General features: G+C 47.7%; 1 protein-coding gene across 7 annotated transcripts in view; it reads left to right on the top strand.

The window, feature by feature from the left end:
• Positions 1–22,858, top strand: part of KIAA1671 (KIAA1671 ortholog) — a 46,787-nt gene extending 23,929 nt beyond the window's left edge. For 4 of the 7 annotated variants that reach the window (XM_042865444.1, XM_042865441.1, XM_042865442.1 and 1 more), the window contains 7 exons: positions 14,691–14,809; positions 17,531–17,786; positions 18,509–18,683; positions 19,534–19,661; positions 19,780–19,910; positions 20,048–20,131; positions 20,714–22,858. In XM_042865444.1, coding sequence (XP_042721378.1) covers positions 14,691–14,809; positions 17,531–17,786; positions 18,509–18,683; positions 19,534–19,661; positions 19,780–19,910; positions 20,048–20,126 — 888 coding nt within the window. In that variant the 3' untranslated portion in view covers positions 20,127–20,131; positions 20,714–22,858. Of the gene's footprint in view, positions 1–7,654; positions 7,953–8,041; positions 8,546–11,417; positions 11,518–14,690; positions 14,810–17,530; positions 17,787–18,508; positions 18,684–19,533; positions 19,662–19,779; positions 19,911–20,047; positions 20,132–20,713 lie in introns of those variants that run through there. The other 3 variants (XM_042865448.1, XM_042865446.1, XM_042865445.1) reach the window with 3 other exon arrangements.
• The last annotated feature ends 61 nt before the right edge of the window (positions 22,859–22,919 follow it).

Here is a 22,919-nt window from a genome sequence, read left to right as displayed (position 1 = left end):
CTGCTGTAGCCAGGGCTGCTGCCAGCTGTGTGAGCAGAAGAGCCAGCACTAACAGCATTGGAATTGTGTGTTTTCACCATTTCTAACGTGAGTGTTTTGCTAGGTTTCTCCTTCTCAGCGTGCACTTCCTCTTCAGACGGCTCTGAGGCCCCTCTTCAACGATAAGCTCCTTTAAGTGTGCTGCTTTCCCTGCCAGCTGCTCAGAGGCTTCTGTTTGTCACATAGAGCCACATTTGAAGGGATAAGATTAATTTCTGTAAGCTTTCATGAATGGACACTAGATCCAATGTCATGCTTTAATTTCTTCAGTTTTTTACAAGCCTTGCTGTGTATGTGCTTTGCTTTACAGCAGAGAATCTCATCTCGCTGCCAAGTTTGGGAAACTGTAGTATTGTAAAACATGGAACTCTTTGGACATTTCAGAGCAGATTTTCTGTGTATATGGTCTTTTAAGAGACCTGGAAATATTCCATAAGCATTAGTGTATATCTTCTCACACTGCTGCAAGAGACAATTGGAGAATAAGTATGACATTCATAGAATTATATAAACTTATTTACATAAATATTAAGAAGCTTTAAGGGAAGAGCACAGCAGTCACTTTATTTTTGTGTGTGTGTTGGCGTTACGTCTGAAGGCTGCTAAGGAAATAATTATCAGTTCTCTCTGTATCAGGAGTAACCAGAGATATCAGGGTTAGTTGTCATGCTCTGCATTATTTAATCCATCTTGGGCAGCTAAGATATTCATTAGGTAGACCTGGAGAAGAATACAACTCTTAATTAAAAAGCATTATCATGAAAATGCACTTTAAAGCCTCTGCTGGGAGTTATTGGTAGGTTACATCTCTTCTGCCATGCGTGTTGCTTTCTTGCACTGTTGTGTTGGACATCACTGGATTCTCTCAGTGCCAACCACTGACTAACTGCGTGCTGTTGCCTCTCCTAGCCTTTAAATAGGGCACTTATTGTTGTGACGTGTAGGAAAGTTTCTAAATAACATCTTGGTGGTGGTGGTGGGTTTTTTTTTGAGCACCAGAATGTCTGTGGTCAGCCTGAGCGCATGGGAAGCGGTCAGTGGTCAGCAAGACGTCAGCATGTGCTCAGAGTTTCTGAGAAGCTGTCTGTGCTGGGGGCAGAATGGCTTGTGGGGTTGCAGCGTTTGGTCCATTAATTCAATGAGAGCTGTGATAACGAGGAGAAAAGCCAGCCTATCAAACCTGGACCGTTTACAGCATTGCTGAGGCTTGCTGCAGCAGTCTGAGATACTGCAGCTCTTCCCTTTAGGTTTGTGTCCCCTTCACATGATGCTTAACATTGAAATGCGGTGCTGAGAAGCCAAGATCCTGGGGAGGAGCGAATGTTGAGTTTCTTGAAGGCAGCAGATGGACTAACACAAGCTTCTGAGAACTATTCCTTCAACTGTACCTGCTAGGTGAAAGTGAATAAAGGGGGAGAAAAGCTAAGAGTGTTGATAGAGCCTCGCAGATGGCTACATAAGGCTTCATGAATCTTTGGAATGGCAGTTCAGGAATGCAGAGGCTCCTGGCTGATGATGTAAGAGTCTGGTTTGGTCGGATGAAGCGGTGCCTCTTGGAGCAGGGGAGGAGCAGGACTTCCTCACCAGCACACTGCCATGGTCTGTACCTCAGCAGCTGAAGTGCAGAGGCTGAGTCACAGATCTCAGTATTCACCACCTCGTCATTTCCTTCTCTGTTCTGTCATATACCTTCTTCCTGGCACCGATCTGTTCATCATCTTTAATTGGCTGTTTATTGTAATCATGTGTTCATATGCCAGTCATTCGCTGACCCAAGCTATATTGATCATAGTTGAGTGTTTTCCAGGGTACATGGTGTATTCCTCCTCCTTTTTACAGCTGGTGAGGAGCTTTGCTGCAGCTGATACAAGATATCTTTGGATCTGACTTGCCTAGGCAGCCCTTGCAGTGCTGCTCAGTGGTCTGTTGGCCTGTGCTGCTGGTGGAGTGCTCTCAGGTGGTTCTGTTCCTGTCTATAACCACCTTGGTTATCAGCAATTCTTGCTCTGCCCCAGGGTTTTTTTTGCAGAATGTTGCAACATCGTGATGCAATCTCTTTTTAATGTAGCTGTAGGAGCACATTGATAAACAATTAATCAGGTGCATTAGAACCAGGTAATTTAAGCCAGCTTTGCAAACAGAGGGCAAGCTCCTTGCAGTGGGGGCAGAGCTGGAAAGAGAGGAAAACTCTGGATTAGCTCCAGAAGAGATGGGTTCCTGTACTGAGCAGCAGCTCTGCTGGGTGCTCAGTGGGAGTCTGGCTCAGCCCTGCACAGGGCCCTGGGGTCTCCATCTGCGCTGCTGCTGGGGTGTCTGAAGCAATGAGCAGGCAAAATCTGGGGGCTTGATGAGAGCTGTGTGAGCATCAGTCATTCTGGATGGGACAGAGCTGGCAAAGCTGGGAGCAGCTGCTGGAGAGCACCGTGCTGCTGTGAGAAGTGAGGGGTTGGCTTCTTGTGGATACCCCATGTAGGAAGAGATAGTTACATCCTAGCACCTCACACAATGTGTATTTTGCTAATTTCAACTAGGGGTGGCAGGAAAGACGTCTGGGGCAGGGGAGTGGTGGGAGATGCTGAGAACTCGATGAAATACAGAGATGCTGCAAGGATGGCCGTGGCTCCACTGTAAAACAAGTTCACTTCTATTCCCAGAAGCCTGTGGGGCACCACTGTTCCTTTTACCTCTCTTTCTTGTTTAATGGGAAGGGGCAATATCTAGTAAGCTTATGGTACATTCATAGCATCGCAGACTCATAGAATGATTGGAGTTGGAAAGGACCCCGAAGGCCGTCTGTTCCCAGTGCCTGCAGTGCACAGGGACACCCACAGCTCCAGCAGTGCTCACAGCCCTGTGCCCTGAGCGTGGCTGTGTGCAGGGATGGGGCAGCACCAGCTCTCTGGGCACCCTGTGCAGTGCCTCACTGCCCTCAGTGTCAAAACTTCTTCCTTATATCCAATCTAAATCTCCTCCCTTTCAGTTTGAAACCATTTCCCCTTGTCCTATCCCAACAGACCCTACTCAAGAGTTTGGCCCCTTCTTTCCTATTTTGGGTACTGATTCAGACACCTCAGTCAGTGAAGATGGTGTTTGATTAACCTGCAGGATGATGAACTTTAAAAATATCCTAGCTGCATGGTCAAAATGTGGGTTAGAAGAACGCTGTGTTTCTTCCTGCTCAGCATACTTTGTTCCTCTATTTCTAACTCAGGACAATTTTTCAGCTCTAGTTGTAGAGATTGCTAAAACCCTGCTGGGATTATTGCTAGTCATTGAATGGTAATTACAAAATTGCAAGCGATTTGGGTTATTGAAGCTAGAAATCTAGATCCAAAGATTGTTTTGACAAGGTCTCAGCTGCTTTGCCCTTGCAGAGCAGCTTGCTGCTTCCCCGGTGTGCTGGAGCTCACTGCCACTGTGTGTCACTGCAGCTGCATCCCATCTCACACTGGGGAAACGCACAGCATCCTCATCCGTCTGCTATGATAGCAAAGGGATTAAGTTCAATTGACCATGAAATGCTTTGAGGAAGTAACGCGCTCTTGGTTCACGTCTGGGGGGGCTGAGCCGTGCTGTGCTGGGAGCAGTGGGACGGGCTGCTGGTGGGGGGCCGTGCCACAGCTGGACCTACAGCCCAGGGGCAACCTCACAGCCAACATGTTGCTGTAAAGTTGGTTTGACTCAATTCCTGCTTTCCCATGCTGTTGTCCACGCTGCTACCGCTGGGCGACGGCCAAGTTCCCACTATTGTTTCTGTTCTTTCAGCAGTTGCAACTTGTCAGTACGGCAGTGCGTGTTTACTGTACTGAGAGGAAATGGCATTTAGGGGAGAGCAGCTTGAGCACGGTGAAAGTAGCTCTTTGTGGGGGATTTTCCTCGAGGATTGCGTGCTGCGGTGCGGGGATTCTCTTAAAAATTAACTTCAGGTTAATCTTAAACACGAACGCAGGTCAGAAAAATGTAGTATTTGGTTTGGTGATTCATGGCTGGGGCTGGTGAGCACACGCTGCGTGACAGAGGCAGTGTGGGTTATTTGCTCACTGCATACCTGGCAAGTTCTGGTCGCTGAGTTGGAGGTTGCAGGTGTCAGATGTGAGTGGATGTTCAATGGCGTTTGATTTGCAATGCAGCAGTGCTGAGCAGGAGTGCAGCAGATGTGGCTGAGAAGCAGAAGGAATTGCAGAGCCCTGGTGGGGAAACAGTGCCCTTCATCTCCATTGTGTTTGTATGGGCCCCACCTGGGCAGGGAACCCAATCCAGTTGGACAGAGCCCTGCAACCCCAAAGCACAAGAGTGCTTTCCCTTTGAGTGTTTTCTGAATTCCCAAAGTCAGATTTACACCTTCAGTAGCTCTAGTTGGTTCTCGTCTTCCATGAGAAAGAAAAAATTATGCCAAGTTTCTCTAGCCAGACAGCAATGAAAGCTGCTGCCAGGCAAAGAAGGAAGATGCTTTGGGTGTCTCTTGGTTTTGTAAAGCCAATTCTCATTTGCATGTAAAAGTGGCCAACTGGTGGGATCTAACTGGTGTGCAACGTTCAGTCCGTGCTGGAATTATAGTAATATTTATTAACGATCACACAACAGCTGAGGTTGGAGGGAGGCTCAAAGATCACCCAGCCCCAACCCCTGCTGAGGGCTGGCTGCTCCCCACCAGCTCAGGCTGCCCAGTGCACGTCCATGGCCTTGGCCACCTTCAGGGATGGGGCAACAAAAGCCTTTCATAACAGTAGGTTTTTTTTATTGGTATAAATGGGGGGAGGGAAAACCAACCCAACAACCATTATTTATCCATGTTTTGCTTGGCTTGATCCTCTTGACATAGGTAAATGTAAAGAAAATGTTTTCAGTACTTTCCAGAAGAGCTGTGCTGTAGGAGTTTCCTGTTTCTGCTTTGTTTTTCAGCCTTTCCTCCTCAGCTGAGATAGAAGGGAAGTGCGGAATGATTGTGGACGCGAGCCTTCAAACATCATCATGTATTTTTAGCACATTCCCTAAGCTTTAGCATCGATAGCTTTTGTTTCACGCTGAAACAATTCAAGGTCCAACAGCAGTGCATGGTCAGGATGTTTAGCTGTGCCTTGCTTCGTGGGGGACAAAAGGATTGATGTCCTCACCTCTTTGTATCATCTGACTGCAATTCATTAAATTGTTGCATGTATAGATTGCTGTTTAAGTACCTACTTCAGTATGGCTTCTCTTAAAGGAGAGCAGGAGGTACAGAGCTTTGTCTTGCGGAGCTGATAGCGCTCTGGTTTCTTTTGTTAGGAAGTCGTGGAGTGTTGCCTGTGCTCTACAGGAACAGTCAGGTGCTTTCCCTGAGCAGCTCGGACTTGAAACAATGGGCCGAAGTCATGAAGTGCGTGAGGAAGGGCGGTGGTGGCAGGAGGGGAATGCAGATTGGAGCTCAGCACAGCACGCAGGGAGCTCAGGGCTGGGTGACGCTGTGTTTAAAGCCTAAGGAGGGCAAGGTATTGCAGTGATAGGTCTTTGCTGCCGCTCTCCCCCCTCATCCTGCACAGCTGTGAACTCGGGGGGCTTTTAAATAGCCAAGCATTGGAAAGCATGAGCTGAGAGGCCAATTTCTGTCTCCTCGTAGTTAGGTATGCGTATGAGGGAAGTGGCTTTAACATCAAGTTCTGATGCCATAACAATCATTCTGAATAAGCACAAATTAAAACTGCACGTGAACTTAAATTACGCTGTTTCAGATTGAAACGAGTATAAGAGAGGAAACCAAACATTAGGTCAAGCTTTGAGCACCTGATGGAGCTGTGGGTGTCCCTGTGCGTTGCAGGCAGTGGGAGCAGATGGCCTTTGGGGGTCCCTTCCAACTCAAAGCATTCTGTGACTATATTCAGTGTAAATATTAACAAAGTACCTGTTGTTTCAGCTTACGCAAGAGTTTTGACTGCTAATAGACACTGTCCAAAGTTCTCATGCTAAAATGCTCCTTTCAATCAATACTTTATTTTTTTCTTCTTGACCAGAGACTGCTGGTGGCTGTTGCAGCAAGTAGAGCAGTATAGACATCTATGTGAATTGTGTTGGTTGGCAAAACAGACAATTTGTGGGCAAAAATAAGGAAATTATTCAGGTGCCATTTTGTAGTGTCTGATGAACACAAGGAGTATCATAGAACCATGAAGGTTGGAAAAGACCTCTAAAAATCACCCAGTCCAACCATCCACCAACTACCAGTATTGCTTACTAACCATGTCCCGAAGTTCTACATCCACCATTTCCTTAAGCACCTCCAGGGAAGGTTGACCTTGGCAGACCCCATCTCTAGCATGGGAACTCGTAAAAACATGGTGTAGAGGTCAGCCTATGAAGCTTTTGTGGGGAAAAATAAAAAAGTGGAATAAGTGTTCCAGCCTTAGCTGGGTCTATTGCAGTGTGTTATTAGGATGCTTCTTCCGCAGCATTGATATGGAGGTGCATATCAGTGGGGCAACGTTCCTCTAAAATCCCCTTCTTCCATACCTTGCTTATTTTTCTGGGTGGTCCAGGGGGAGCTGAGTTCAGCCCTATCTGTTGGCCTTGGCCAGCTTGGGTGCAGAGCTCAGGAGCCTGTGCTGTGGGGGGGATGCAGGATCTCCATCACTTAACAGAGACAGAATAATGCGTTAAATATCTTTTTCCTGTTACTTTAAAAAATAAGAAGAGCCCTGCTCTAAGGTCACCCGATCGGGGAGATCTCCTTCCATTTCTGTGCAAAACCAGCTCGGTAGCTCTTTGGAGGAAGGGCTATGTAAGGAAGAACGGGTTTTTCTGTTGGCTGGATTCCTTTGCAGCACGGAGGGTTTCTATTTGACTGCTAATTTGAGAATGTTCAAAACAAATGTAAGGTGTTCTGGGGTAAGAAACGGGGTATGGTGTGCTCCGTGAGGAGTTCCAGGCTGAGAGTTCAGCTCTTTAAAGGGAAGAAACTCCATTTCCTCCAAGCTCATAGGCATGGTTCCAGGCAGCACTCCTGATACAGCGAAACCCTAAACTGGCACCATTTCATGCCATATTGCTTAAAAATTATTCATTCTGTTAAATCTGCTACCCCAGAAAGGGGTAGCGTATGGGAGAGGGGAGAATGATGCAATGCATCGAAACAAAAAGAAGCCCTGATCACAGCCTGCAGCTCTGCCTTGTGGGGTGAGAAAGGCACACAAAGTATTGCCCCCAGCACCTCTGGGCTGGGCAAATCTCCATGGCCGGCGTGCTGCAGGTCGTGGTGTCACCGTGCCTGGGTGACACGTGGGACATGGCTGACCCCGGGTTAATCGTTGACAGGTGCTGATTTGGATCTCAGTGTTGCTTGGTGAATGCGTAAGGAAGGGGCTGTGCCTCCCCATCCCTACCCGTGCCTTGCGGGAGCTTGGCCTGGCCCCCAGCCCCTCCGTGCCCGCCTGGCTGCAGGCAGAGAGATGCTGTTCCGCGTCGCCATGGCAACGCTGCCTGCACAGGGCCCAGCCCAGCTCCTTCCCATTGCTGCGGCTGTGTCACCCCGCGCATTGTTCCAGGCAGGCCGCCCTGCTCGGGAGCAGCTCGCAGGAGCCGGGCGGGCGGCCAAGAGCTGGCAGCAGCCAGCGGTGCTCCGGAGCGCTCAGCCTGGGGAGCGCAGAGCTCTGCGCCGGTCAGCACGCTGCCCCGCAGCTCTCCTGCACGCACGGCCTCGGGTCTGTCAGTGGGGCTGGCTGCGACCATGGCACTGTGGGCAGCGGGCGGCGGGAGCTGCTGACGCCGTGCCCAGAGCCCCTGGATGGGGAGCAGCCCGGCGGCCGCATGGATCGCAGGGGAGGGACGCTCCGTGGTGTGCTGAACTGCTGCCCTGCTGGGAGGATGCTGCCCTTCTGATACTGGCTGCAGCGTGCAAAGTTGGCTTCTGAAAGGGGATGCTTATCCAGCTCCGGAATGAGAAAGTAAGACTGGATTTCCAGGACTGAGACCTTCATTTCTCTCCCTAACATGGCTGAATGAAGCGTTATTTTGAGCAAACGTGATTGTAAGTAGGAAAACCTTTTGTTTTTTTTTCCTACTTGACGAATGTCCATCTCCAGCTTCACGTCTCCATTTAAATACAGAAGCACGCTGGCAGTGCTAGCCTAGTGCTATTTACGTGCACAGGAAATATTGTACAAACGGAATCCTTCTTGCAGAATCCGATCGGGGCTGCCACGGAGAATTACATTCCTGAATATCCATCTGGGGAAAAAAAATATATATATATAATATAAAGATGGATTACCTGGGAGACAAGCTGACCGTGGCCCAAACTCACATGACCCAGTGGATGGGCACGGTGCGTCGATCCCTGCAGGAAGCGCTCAACCTGGTGACGGCGGCGGTGGCCCACGAGCGGGCTGCCGGCCCCCGAGCCCCCTTGAAGCGGACCTCCTCCTTCAGGCACTTTGCCTCCCGCAGCCGGGAGTCCTTCCGGCGCTTCTCGGTGCGCAGCCAGCAGCGCTTCTCCTCGCTGAGGAAGAGGCAGAGCAGCGCGGAGCCGCCTGACCTTGTAAGCCGTGCGCCGTGGGAGGCTTGGGGGTGGATGACCCGCGTGCAATCTTAGCTTTGTGTGGTGTTTTTTGGTCTGCTTTTGGGTTAGGAATGATCTGGAGCGGTGACAGGTAAAGATAGCTGCTCCCAGCTGGCTGGAGCACGGATGGAAACCTTTGGCAGTGAGGGAAGTGTGTTGGTGTCACAGCTCGGCGTGACTCTGCCTGCCCGTGTTTGCTGTGCCTGAAGTTGCACTTGAAAAGAGCTGAGTGCCGTCACCCTGCAGTCAGTGGCGAGCAGTGGTGTTATCCCCAGCTGATTTTTCTGAGCACCATTGCTACTTTGTCATGGGATAGAAGCTGAGAGACCTAGGTGAATGGGGAGGGCTCCAATTTCGTTTACTCTCTGTAAGCTGCACAGACGAGAAGCCCCAGTGTGAGGGCAGTGAGGCCCTGGCAGTGCTGCCCAGAGCTGTGGTGCCCCATCCCTGGAGGTGCCAGAGGCCATGCATGGGCAGCCTGAGCTGGGGGCAGCCAGCACACGGCAGGGCTGGGGGATCTCTGAGCTCCCCTCCAACCTCAGCCATTCTGTGACATGGGCTCAGGGAGGGCTGTTCATCGGGGATCCGAGGCAAAGCCACATTCCTGGGGCAGGTGTGGCATCAGGCAATGGGGCCGTTTCCAGCATTGCTTTTATCAGCTCTGCTGCTTTTTTGGCCCAGCTTTCTGCTAATCTCCTTTTTGGCTGCGCTGGAATATTGTCAGGTGAGCATAAAAGAACAAGGAGGAAAATATTTGGTAACCATTGTTACACTGTTAGCATGGTGACATTTGTATTGAAGTTGATACATTGGATTTATTAGAACCACCCGAACGCAAAACTTGTTTAAACAAGTGAAATGGATGGGACTGCAAAATGGGAATGGGGAACCTGCAAAGGGCAACTGTGCTTCTTGCTCTGCAGAGCAGGGAGCCCTGGGGTGTGGGGTCACCTTTCCAGCAAACTTGCTGAAGGCAGCAGCGGAGCTGCCATTCTTTTGGCACATGCTTGGCTTTGTGCATGCATTTAGCTCAGCTTGTGAGCAGCTCCTGTGCTCCAACTTAAGGTCACTCAGCCCTTGTATGAGTGGGGAGTTGGTGCTGTTGTGCTCTTCAATGTGCCACTGCAGTGGGATTGAAACTGGGTGATGTTTGAGGCCCCTTCCAACTCAAACCATTCTGTGATTCTAAGTTCTTAAATGAGGGCAAGCTGGCAAGTAGGCTCCTTATTTAGTATTATGTCGCTCCTGCAAGCTTTGCATCTGGGAAAGGGCTTGTGGATAAATCACCACCATGCTTCTGGGCTGTGCAGGAGGCTCTTGGGCACCGAGAGAACTGTCAGCACTGGAAAGGAGTTGGTGTAGTTGGTTATTTCCTTGCTGGAGGTCATAAAAGTTGAACACTTCAGAAGCCTGGGGATTACATCATTGATGTGCCATCATATAAAACCTGTGGTTAATACCCTCAGTTCCTTAGCTATGCCTTTATGCTGCTGTAAAAGTATGGCAATTTTTTTCTTTTGTATTCTGGAGAGCATTCATCTGCACCAAGCACTTTGGTTTTACCCGAGGTCCTGTGCCCTGAGTATCCTTCAGCAAAAGAACCAAATGCATGCTGGCATTCTTGTTCTGAGCTCTACTGTTTTGCTACAGACCTATTTGGCCTCAGTATTCCCTGGAAACCCAACAAATCGTTCTCAAAAATACTTTGTGTCCTGTCCATTTATTGTTCAATTTGCAGACAGCTATTGTGGCAGAGAGAAGGAAGTTGTAGGAAGTGGGCTTTCAGAAAGGAGTGTTTGTGTAGCTTGGGGCTCGGGGGAGGAGGAGAGCTGTTCTGTTTAATTAACGAAGATACGAGGGCCAGCTCATGCTTTTTCATTCTTAATAACTTCTCTTCGGTTTAATGGGCCATGAATGTGGCTGGCAGTGCAAATGAGGGCCATGCAACCACAGCGGTGGGTGCTGAGCTGAGTGCCTCGGTTGTTCCCGACTTGTTTTGACAGTAATAATCACTTCAGCTCAGCTCTCTGGTGTTCCTCAGGCTTGTTGCAAGGAGATGATGCAAGCAGCTTCTAGGTTGTATGGAATTTTTGTTCAAACGAGCAGTGCACCATTTCCAGATATTCATTTGCTGGCAGGAAATCCCACTGCTCTGTGTGCATCTTAAATCCTAGACTTCAAACTGGGGAGCCCTATTTCCCAAGATTGTTTGTTTGAGGTTTAAAATTGCGTCTTGCTTGGAAAAGCCTTAACTGTGCAGCAGAGCTGCGAGATAACAGCATTCCAAGTGGGAGGTGTTGATTTCAAGCATGCAGCTTGTCAAAAAAAAAAGCAAATAGATTCACTTCCTACCATAACAGCATCAAATCAGTGTGCTCCGGCTCGTCCCTTGCAGTGCTGGAGCCTTGTGCAGAGACCACGTGGTGGGTGGTGGTGAGTTCACAGCAAGTCCCAGCAGCTCTATTTTCAGGGCACAGAGCATGACAAACTCCAAATCGCCTTTGGAATCCTCAGTGGAAGGAGTGATGGACTGCAGTTGTGCAGAAGCTGTGGCTAGAAATCGTTGCACAGGGTCACAGGGGTCCTTTGCAAAGCTCTGGATGGGGGCCATGGAAAGCTGGGACTGCCCTGTGCAGGGATGCAAAGACTCTGAGATGGATTCATCCCATTGCTTCTGTCAATACTCCAGCGTTTCTTTGAGGATTTTCCATTGCTTCGCAGTGTTTGGGGCTGAGGAGGGCAGCTCTGCGTATCCATGCACGCGGGTGGAGTTGGAGCTCCTTCAGCTTCTCGGAGAGAAAGCTGCAGTTCCTGGAACTGCTATCAGTGGCCACAGGGCCGGGTGGGGCGGGCGGCAGCGGGTGCTGCTCCATGGGACCCAGTGCCCCACGGCACCGAGCCTGGTCCCAGCCATGACCTTCTCCCTGTGGGCAGCGCTCATCCGCCGGATAGTAAGTAGCCATGGCATCCCTCTGCACTGCTGCTCCGGTGCTTTGGAAGTGAAAATATCCAGGTTGCAGAATTGCAGGATGGCTTAAGTTGCAGGGGAGCTTAGAGATCACCCAATCCAACCTCCTGCTTTGGCTTGGGTGCCAACCACCAGCTCATGCTGCCCCCATCCCATCCCCCCTTCCCCCACTCCTATCCCATCCAGTATTGCATAGTTTCTAAGGCCAACCAGTGCTGTTATTTTGTTTTCTTTTAATGTATTTTATCAGTGTGTGTCTGTATGTGTGTATAAATATACACCCAAAAAAACCTTTCAAGAGGCTGGCAAAACTTTCCTGTGAATTTTGTGCTGGTAGAGTGGATGGTCCAAACTCCATTCCTTTGTGCAGTTATCTATTCAGATTCACTCTTCCAGTAGAGTTTAGCTTCTCCTGTTTGCACGTCAAGCTGCAGGGTGTCATTTGGCTGTCTGATGTCTCAGTCTCTATAGCAAACAAAGATTATTTTTGAAGCTGTCTGTGCAGATTCTACCTTGTGAGATCTCTGTCAACTGCTGCTCCTCGTGCGCCAAGTCTTTATTTCACAGCAGTGCAAAAGAGTTCTTCACATAAATATATGCGTTCGTTCTCAGTTATGGTAAATTTTTGCACTGGCAGGAGCAATATTGTGTGCATATCATTTTCAGGAACTGGAAATTGCAGGAATAATCAATCCTGGATTATTGCCAAAGCAGCTTAATTCCAAGAGAGTCCTGAAAGAGCTTTAATCATAACTTCTGCTTGTAGATGGAGTAGAGCGAGTTGTGAGTCAGTGTCCGACTCTGCTGTTCTGCTCCATCTGAAAATTGCGTTGTGTTTATCATGGCTACTGTTGTTGGAATGATTCAATTGATCCAATCATGGGGAATTACTGCATTTGAGTACTGGATGGAGAGTGGTGTTTGATTGGGGACACCTTCCGTGTGTGCTTTCTGTGACGGTAAGTAAGGGAATTCTTCACTTGGGTTTATGCTGCGTGTGAAGAAGAGGCCAGAGCCCTTTTTTAATTGCCTTTTCCTTTTGAAATGCCTCTTTTTGTGGATGATGCTCTGTTTCTTGAGGTCCTTTTAGTGTCTGGCTCTGGTTGTGCACGCTTTGACCTTTTGAGCTTGTTCTGTTCCGAGGGATAAAACAAAGAAGGAACGGGCCACCTGCACAACCACCACGTTAATAATTATCTCACATGAAAAACAAACCAACCCTGTCCTGCACAGGTCTGTTCTGCTGTGTCTGTGTGAGTGAATGGCATGGGGCACTGCGAGCTGTGTGATGGACTGGGCTGGTGGCAGACCCAAAGAACATCACTTGTGCATCCAGGACTGCTGTGTTATGTTCCCTATGCTGTCGTGTTTTAAAGCTTTTGGTGCTGTTTCCATTCATGCTCTTTGTCAGGAGCGCTAAGCTGTTCCAGGGGAAATGGTAATGCCAGCAGAAGCAAATGTATCTGTATGATCTAATTTGGAATCACTCCTGTCTAAAAGCATTTCAGCCATGAACCAATACACACGTAGAGCTCTGAGAGAACCTTCAGTTGAGCAGCATTCTGTCTGAATGCCTTTCCTGCTGCTGCTGGGATGGTGCTATTATCTGGGCTGTGCATGTTTTCTCCTTACAGCCACCATTTTAGTGATAACACAGTGGTTTTTATAAACAGTGGGCAATGTGTGCCCTGAGGGCTCATGTCTGTTAGGGGAGTGTTGGTTCTGCCCCACACAGGGCCTGCAAGGAGAGTTTGTAGGAACCCAACCACGTGCCCGTGCCAAGGGAGAGGAAACACTGTGTGGTTTCTAAGAGCAACAAGGCAATTTCTTCTGCCAGACATCTGAGTGCCAGGGGAAGCACCTTGCTGCAGGTGGGGATGGATGGAGAAGTGGAGGAGTTCAGCTTGCATCTGTCCATCCATGAGCATATGGAGAAACGGAGGTTAAGAATTACACCCAATGAGCTACGAGACGTGGGGACATCTGAAAGCAAGGAATTTTGTGTAACTCCCCAAATGGGCACCTTGAGTTTTGCAGGCTGAGAATTGCACTTGTCTGGCAATGGTGCTTTTTAATATTGGAACAAGTAGCTGAGCCTTTTATTGCCTTATTTCACTTGGTGTTAAAACAGACCACTTTGTCAGCAGCAAATAGCAGCGGTAGGACTAGAAAATGGCAATTGCTGATGGTACACTTGAGGGAATAAGGAAAAAAAAAGATGCAGGCATTTGCTCCCAAAGATGCAAGCATTATAGAACTTCTTGAGTAGCTCCTGCCTGTGCTGCTTAGCTATCCTGAATCGTCAGCCTCAGAGCAGCATTCTTCAGATTCACAGAAGTGATGGCACAAGAAACCACACGGCTGGTATGGCACCAAGAGCTGTGTTTGTGTCCGTGCAGGGCAACGGGTGCGTTTGGGTAACTCTACTTCAGTGCTCCTCTCCATGCAGATGCAAAGCGAAAGGTACAGCACTGCTACGTTTTGGTGCACAGGAACATCAGTCTGCTGCAAATCGAAGGTGCCAGCAGCAGCAGCTGGCCCACTTCTGTCCCCAAAAGGGAATGGTCCTCGGATGCACTGATCCCCTTTTTATTTCATGCATCTCCTGCCTTCATCAGATAATTCCTTGAGGTATGAAAGGTCAAAGTAGAACGCAGTGAAGGAAAAACGACCCACCAACATTGCAATCTGCCCTACTTTCTGTGCTGTATTTAAACTTTCCAGTAACAACCATCCATTTGCCAAGGGCTTTCTAGTGTCTGGCCTTCTGCTTATTTATTTATTGATGATTTTTATTTTGAAGGTCTTCCAAAGGAAGTGTTCGAAAATGAAAGCGCTTTTTAAAGCTAGCAAGCTTTAAACATCAGTGGAGCTGACATTTCCCCTGTGTGCTTGGGGGGCTCTGTGCAGAACTCCTGTTGTTGCATGGGTGAGATAAGAGTTGCTAGAACAAACTAGCTGGTTTCTACCTTTAGAATGGGTTGTTTGGCCAGGAGATCGGTGCTCATGTTGTAGAGAGCTGTGGTTTGGAGCTCACAGCCTTTTTTCTACCTTCAAGTGGAATCAATCGATTCGAAACCACAGCGGGAAATAAAACCGAAGCCATTCAGCCCAGGGATGAAGGAATGATGGTGGGTTTCATTTGCTCTGTTGCAGGACCAGCTGAAGCAGTGCTTCACAAGACAGCCCCCTGAAGCCAAGGACACAGACACGTTGGTGCAGGAGCCCGACAGCCAGTATGGCACCTGGAGCGAGCAGCGGCGCAGCGGGGACAGGTGAGCACCATCGTCCTGCCTGGGCTGCTTCATGAGAAGCACCCATCCTTCTGGTTTTTGCTGCAAACACTCGAGTGTGCTTGTGCACATGTATGGTTTTCTAAAGTTGCACGCTCCTGTTGCAGTGGGTGTAAGGTTTCTTTAGTCTATAGGTGAAGAAATATTTCGCGGGTGTCCGCCAGCAGCAATGAATTTAAGTGCCACCCCCAGGGAGAAAGCAGTATCACCACTTTTATAGGCAATGGCAAAAACAGCTTCGAATGGAATAGATCTAACAAGTCGTCTGGTGCATGAAACACACAAGCAGAATGGTATTTGCTAGTGCTAAAATGATAGAAGATATGGGAAAAGTTATTTTCTCGATGATTGGCTTTAACTAAGGTAGTGTAGTTTTACATTGCATTTGTTTCTGTAATTGCAATTAGAAATGTATAGTTGCATGTTTAGAAAGTGATTACCTACTTGTGTGATATGTGGGTCTGATGGGTAGAGCTGGGGATGGGCAGAGGTTCTGCTGTAACTGTCCACTTTTTTCCCATCAGGTAGGTAAGGACGTGGTCTGACCATGGTTGGGCAGGCTGTGTGAGCAGTTTTGGGCTTTGGTGGGGGCAACCAGCCTATGGCAGGGACTGGGGGAGCTCAGAGCTTCCAACTCAGCCATGCTGTGATTCCATGATTCTGTGATCTTTAAGGCCCCTTATAACCCAACCATGCTGTGATTCAGTGACTCTGATCTTTAAGGCCCCTTCCAACCCAGCCATTCTGTGATTCTGTCCTGCTCAAGCCAATGTCTTCTCTGCTCAAGATAATGTGGAAATAGCGTTTTTTCCTGCTCTTTTTTGATGCTGTTTCGTTGAACTCTTACAGCAGGTATTAATATCAATTCTACATCTTGTATTTTACACTTGAGAACTCTGAGTTATAAATATATGTATATATAAATATTATCGCGTATGAAGTCAAGGGGAGCTTTCAGCTGACAGAGTGACATGCCAGCATCCAGCTTTTCTGTAAAATGAACTGTGATTTTAGTACCTTGTAGGTGTTTTTGGAAATCAGTTTCTTAACCAAGGTGCTTCTCTCAGCTCCTGAAGAGACAGCTATTTCACACTTGAAGGATTAGAAGAGCAGCAGAGAAAATGCTTGGTTTATTAAAGTATTGAACTCTCCATCCTCACATCCTGGCATTTTGTTTCCTCTGTAGCAAATGTTTAGTTTTTAATTCCTGTACCGTGTAACGATGCCTACAGCTCTGCTTGAAGCTTCCACCTTCTGGCATTTTCCAGTACTGGAGCCACGATGGGGATCATTTTATCCCCCTTAGGAGCATTTCATTGATGCATCTGCGTATGAACTCATTTTCTCTGAGAGGAAGGGAATTTCAAAATAAACCATGACTACATGGCAACAGGATATACATGGCCCTGCTGCTCAATGAGCTGCTTGGAGGGGGAGGAAGGATCATTGTCACCCAGGGCTGAGTCACTGTGGAGCAGGCATTGGGGCTGCTCTGGGCTCGCTGCAAAAAGCTGCTTGGAACGGAGGGGCATGGTTGGACTTGGAGGCAGGAATTGGGTTCCTGATTAGCCTGTCTACAACATAGTGCTATTTTCTCAAGCAGTCGTGTGAGCATTTCCAAACTGATGTCATAGAAAATCCTCGGTTACAGATTGAAACAGACTTCATAAGGAAAAACAATTAACTTTTATGGGAAGTGGCTTTTTAGATCGCACGCGAAAGATTTTCATAGAGCGAATATTTGCAAGTGTTGGTAATGTACTCAAAGCAATATATCTGGGTATATTCATAAAATGTGAAATCTTAATCAAGCAGTAGAAAAAGATACGTAATGCCTCTCCGTAATGAGAGCTGGAAGCATTCTTTACATTACAGTATTTGACCATTGTTCCAAAGGAAGTTTTTCCCCTAATTTGCTAATCAGCTGGAGGAGCCCGCTGTGCAGAACTGATGGTGCTGTTTCTCCTTGCTGTGCTGCAGTGTGTGATGGAACTGTGCAAGGAGAGCCCATAGGAGAGGGGATGAATTAGAAACCACCAAGCAGCGCAGGTTCAGTGAGAGGAGCTGTGTTTCTCCTTGCATTCTCCCATGGATTTTCAGGGTGAGCTCTGCACTGAGTTGCACCAGCTGAAGTGCTGGGCTGCCAAAGGGGAGAGGCTTTGTGGAGGTGTGAGATCAGGGAGGGTCCTTTAACACAGCTCTCATGCATTTCCGTGAGAGGTGTTATGTCTCCAGATTGCATCCTTTTCTCTACATTATTCTGTATTTCAGTGGATATTTAGATCCACTAATGCTGTAGATAGCAAATACCATTTGAGGTAAAGAATGCCAGACCAAGCTTTCCCCTGGAGCTCATTAGTACCGTTCCTTAATTATCTCAGGGCCCACTGCTGGAGGAGGGGAGCGGCATTCACCACCCACGAGCTGGAACGCTCTGTGCAGCATTCCCTGTGCCAGGCTGGAAATTATCTCACGTCCCAGTGGTTGGTGGTGGTGGCTGTTCAGCAGCGGGCTCCTGAGTGCTTCCCTTCCAGGATGTCCATGGCCTTGGTCGGTCTCGCACACTGAGGTCTATTGTTCAAAAAGTGTGTTTGGATTCCTGTGTGTTAGGTTACCTCGTGACTGTTAATGTGTGATGCAGAGTATCCTTGTGTGTGTTTGTTCACCCTGAAGTCTCATAGATTTCATTTTCTTCACCCGCAGCTTTGTGCCTGAATCTCCTTCATCAGAAAATGATGTCATTTCCACGAGAAAGCAGCCACCAAACAGCCAGCCATCATCCCTGTCCTCTCAAACAGAGCCCACCTCCCTGGCTGACCGCTGTGACTTCTCTAAAGACCAAAGGAGCACAAGTCTGGACCGATCCAGCACTGACATAGACTCTACGGATGGGACTGAGTTACCTCCTCCAGGAGATGCCTATCCTGATGGAAAGACCACTGACTTCTCCTTCATTGATGTAAGCTATCGTGAGGAAAAGGCAAGCTCTCCTTCACCGTTAGCTGTACTGCTGCCAGCACCAGCCACCACAAAGCGTTCCCTTCTGCAGACTTTGCCCTCTGTCTTCTGCCTTTTCTTTATCGTAATGAATTTTTCCAGCTAACTTCTCATTTGGAAAAGGCTAAGGGTGAAGGCTATAGCTAAAGATATTTATTAATAACTTTCTTATGGATTGAGGAGGTAATGCTTTTTTTCAGTGCCATGCTGCTTCACTTGTGGTCTACTTGTTGCTGGTAAGCCGGTGTGGAATTTCAATGGATGGCAATCTGTCATCATGTTAAATTAAATTACAGCCCTCAGCTACACCAGGACTTAGTCTAGTTGTCCTTTTTAGATCCCAGTCTCCCTCTTGGCCATCAGCTGTTACTAGCTAGCAAGGCCTGCATTCATAAAACACTTCAGCAACCCAAATCCCATTTATTAATTCATTTAGTGAAACTAATTCATGCAGAACAGATGTCCACAGCCAAGAGAGATCAAAGGCCCAGTGTTGCACCCAGTTAGCCACAATGCAGCATCTCCTCATCATTAATTCTCTTTAATATAGCTTCATGCAAGAAGAATAATGATCAGGCAAATATATGTCATTTAGTTGAACTGTAGGGTTTGGTGCAAATGGGGTGGGGAGCCGTTATGCAGGGGGTGGCTTTTATTTTCAGTCTGGTTTGTTTCTTTTTATAGCAAACCACTGTTCTGGACTCCAGTGCCCTGAAGAACCGCGTGCAGCTCAGCAAGAAGAGACGCCATCGGGCTCCTCTTTCCCACTCTCTGAGGAGAAGCAGAGGGCTGGAGTATGAAAACAGATTTTCGCTGACGGAAGAATCGGGCAGTGCGTGGATGTTTAAAGATTCCACAGGTATCCCTCAGCTGTCTGAAATAACGAGGTGTAATCAACTTGGTTGCAAGGGCAGCAGTTTCTCAATGTTGGAATGCACCCGGAGTTGCACTGTAGTCTAGCAGTAGCTTCTTCCTGCCACCTCTGGGCCATCCTCTGAATTGAGCCTTCCCCTCCGTTCCTTGGAGCCTGGAGGGAGCTCTGATGCCATGAGCTACTGAAGACTGAAGTGGAGGAGAGCTTCCATCTCCGTTAGTTCTGGCAGCTGGCATAAGACAAGCTTGTTTGTGGAGAAAATAATGAGTGAAGGGGTTGTGGAGCCGTTAGAGTCCGAAGGGAACCCCAAAGGCCGTCTGTTCCCACTGCCTGCAGTGCACAGGGACACCCACAGCTCCAGCAGTGCTCACAGCCCTGAGCGTGGCTGTGTGCAGGGATGGGGCAGCACCAGCTCTCTGGGCACCCTGTGCAGTGCCTCACTGCCCTCAGTGTCAAAACTTCTTCCTTATATCCTTCTCAAATCTCCCCTCTTTAAGTCTGAAACCATTTCCCCTTGTCCTTTCACAACAGATCCTGCTAAAGAGTCCATCCCCTTCTTTCTCACAGCCCCTTTAGATACTGAAGGGCCACTCTCAGGTCTCCATAAAGCGACATTCATTAACTTAGGAGTACCTTTCTTTCCCTTCTGTCAGCCAGCAAGAAATCTTTCTGTTGCTGAGTGTTCAGGGTGATTGTTGCTCCATCAGAGCACTGAACTCATTACAGTGGTGCATTACTATTATTCTTAATACATTTTTGAACAGCAGAGTTCTAGAACAACTTAGAGGTGGAAAGCTTGCTGAACGTATATATTTTCTTTTAAACAATTGATTAGAAGAGAAGAAACCTATGCAACAAGAGGATTCTGATGAGGAAGAAAAGACACTGCGTTCTGGGAGACTGTCTGCTATGCAAGGTCAGAGGCTTCCCATATTTCCAGGAATGGACCACTCTGTTCTCAAGGTGAGTGAAGGCACAGTTTGTCGGATCATTTCTGTTTATAAATGTGTGATGGGTTTTGCATTGCACAGCCTTCCTGCTGCCTTAAGAAGGACCCCTGTTCTTTATTTTCACTTTTTAGGCCCAGCTGCGGAAAAGACACGAATCTGAGAGTCCTGGTGAGCCAAGTTCTGCTCAGCCGTTCAAATCCCCTAAACCACAGCTTGGAACTGGTAGCAGAATACTGCCCTCCAGTGTAGAGAAGGAGGAAAGGTGAGAGACTTCCACAAGAGTCAAAAAGATGCAAGGAGGGCTCCTGAGGCTGGAGAAAATTGTGTAATTCTTTTTTTTTTTTTGGTTTGTTTCGTTGATGAATTTTCATTATTAAAGAGTGTGTTTTTATATCCTAGGTCAGAGGAAAAATCTCCTCAGTGGCTTAAGGAGCTGAAATCAAAGAAGAGACAGAGCCATTATGAGAATCAGGTTTGATAAAGGTATCTTCTGATGCTGAAAGTGGGGCTTTGCTAAATGAAAGCATGCAAAGACAAGAGAGACATGGAAAATATTTCCTTACCGTGTCAGTATAGCAGCTGTGTAAGTGTAAATATTGAAGTAGACTGTATTCCTGGACACATTTATTTACACTCATTCTCTGCAGTCGGTTTTGCTTTGATACCACTCAGCCCATTTGTGCTGCCATTCCCTGGTGCTTCTATTGACCAGCAGCAAGGCAGCCACTGGGCTGGATGACCTCAGAGGTCTTTTCCAACCTTTATGATTCCATGATTATGATTGCATGAAGTGGGACTTGTACACAATATGAGCATGCTGATTTTCAGCAGCATTCTGGGCAGCTCTTGGATGTTCAGTGCGTTGAATAGGACAAGACCACGATGACACTGCAGCAGTAAACAGACATTTGTGGGTCTTTGCTACTGCAGATGCTAAAAAGTGCTTCACTGCTGTTGTGGTTGGACCAGATGATCTTAGTGGTCTTTTCCAACCTATATTCTATGATATTCCTTGACCATTCATTCATTTACTTCAACAATTTCTGTGTTGTTTTTTCCTTTCAGATAGCGATTCTAGCTAGAAGAAAATAAAGAAGTTTAACAGAAGCCTTAACTCATCTGAACTTAAAATTCACACGTCATGTTGCTGCTGTTTGCTTCCTGCCTCAACTGCTATGTGCATGGTGCCTTCCTGTTTTGTGGAGAAAGCTGCTTAATATTCATAGTCAAATACAAAGCTGTATCTTTCTGGATGTGGGAGGATGGTCACTTTAGAGCTACCTGGAAGAAGAACCAGTGGTTCATAGCACTGACTTTCAGAAAGATTGTTGTGTTTGATGTAGGAGTGCTGTGCACTGGAGAAGTCCCCTCGCTGTAGAACAAAGACTTCATTCCTACCCGGATGCTCAGCACCTGAAAAGTCTGACTTGTGGTAGATGGGTGTGAGGCTGGGCTTTGTGTTTGTTTATGAACATCAGGATTTTAATCACATTTATCTTTTTTTGGGGGGTTGGAAAAAAAAAAAAAAAATAGCTCCTATTGAGAAGGAAGTTTGTGGAATGTGAGAGTGGAAGAACAAATGATGTTTACTGCCATACTGAAAAAGGAAACTTGATGTTTTTTTTGTACAATGTATTTTTGATTGGCTTCTACTTCCGTGTGCTCTGCTGATCCGGCAGATGGATCTCTTTCTTTTTTTTTCTTTTCTTTTCTTTTTTTTAGATGAACAAATTGTTAATTTTGGGTCACCCTTGAAGTGGTGCATTCAGTGTTTTGTCAGCATGTGGGATAATTGCTTCATCGGAATGTCTTTCCTACAAAAAAGGATCAAGCAATAACGTCAACCAGTTCTCTTTAAAAAGATATATATACATATATACATATATATATATATAAAAAAAGAATGTAAATACTGTTTTTTTATAACAAAAAAAAAAAAGGAAGACAAGAGGGAGGATGTTCTACTCATATCAGGGTTCCAGTCGATTGTCGAACGTCACTTTCACAGCAGTTTGGATGATCCCACTTCATGTTTTTATCCGTTGATCTGTAAATACCCGTTTTAAGTTCTGTTTTTATGCCGACTGTGTGGGACGGCCTGACTGTGAGCTGCGGGCTCAGATGATTTCCTTGTCCTTCTTTTGCTAAGGCTGAGGTTCCGGCAGCCGCGCCCATGGCCTCAGGCGTAACGCGGCTCTCAGGCTGCCGCTGGGTCTCCGTGTTTTGAACGCAGGTTTGGCTGTCAGGCACGATGGCCCTTCGGGGCACACCTGATCCTTTCCCCCATGAAGTGCTCTTTTCAGCAGCCCGTAGGAGGAGCCGCCTGTTGCTCTGGCCCCGCTGCCGGGCGCCCTTCGCTCCTGCAGACGCAGCCACCAGCACTGAACTTTTCCTCCTCTTCTCCTCCACCATCCCAGCTCCTCAGAAGGCTCCCATTCCTGCGGGGCTCCCACAGCAGTGCTGCTGCCTGCCGAGCCCCTCGCTGCCAAACCCGTGTGCCACTGCTCCTCCTGGAGGAGCCGCCCTGCTCATGGGCACGGCAGCACGCAGGGTCCATCTGCACGTCTGCCCAGCTCCGTTTGCAGTAGCGGCTCCTCGCGCTTCATCAGCACGGCTCTCTAATTAAAACCCTTCCTTGCTGCCGTGTCCCATTGCACACCGTTGCCCCCGTCCCATCTGAAGCCTCTTCCACCTCCCAACTCGCCACCTGACCTTCCAGCCCCGAGCCGTGGATGTCTGCTCAAATGGGGTCAATCACAAGAGCTGCCCGTAGCCGATTCTCAACAAATTGCACGTTTTCTTCCCTTCTCGTTAGATCGTGGTGGAAAAGGCAGATCTGAGGTCAGCTTTGTGTGCACGGCTGTTGGAATTTTTCAGGCAGCGTTCACCAGCTCAGTCCCACTTTAAAAAGGATCTAGAAATCAGGTAAATTCCCCTGCTTACCAGATACTTAGGCAGGCTTAATTCAGCAGGCTGACGGTGTTGCGTTAGCGCTCATTGGAGAGCTGGCTGCTCCACGGTCTGACAGATGAAGGCAGAGATTCTTTGCCCACAGCCTTGGCTCTGTGTTTGGGGAACAAATGCGTATGCATTTCCACGTCTGCTTGGACAATGCACTGAAACTTACTGTATTTAGTAGTTCAACCTACTACTGAGAAATGTTTAATGCTTACATGTCTAATTAAAAAGCATCTTTAGAATGGTGTTGAATGGGAAAGTGTCTTTTCTGCTCTATTTCTTTACATTGTATAAGAGTTGAATATCCCTACTT

This window comes from Lagopus leucura, unplaced genomic scaffold, assembly GCF_019238085.1.
Source record: "Lagopus leucura isolate 7727_CA_CO unplaced genomic scaffold, USGS_WTPT01 Super-Scaffold_806, whole genome shotgun sequence".
NCBI classification, from domain to species: Eukaryota; Metazoa; Chordata; class Aves; order Galliformes; family Phasianidae; genus Lagopus; species Lagopus leucura.
The sequence above is the reverse complement of the archived record's forward strand: the minus strand, read 5'-3'. Positions and strand labels throughout refer to the sequence as shown.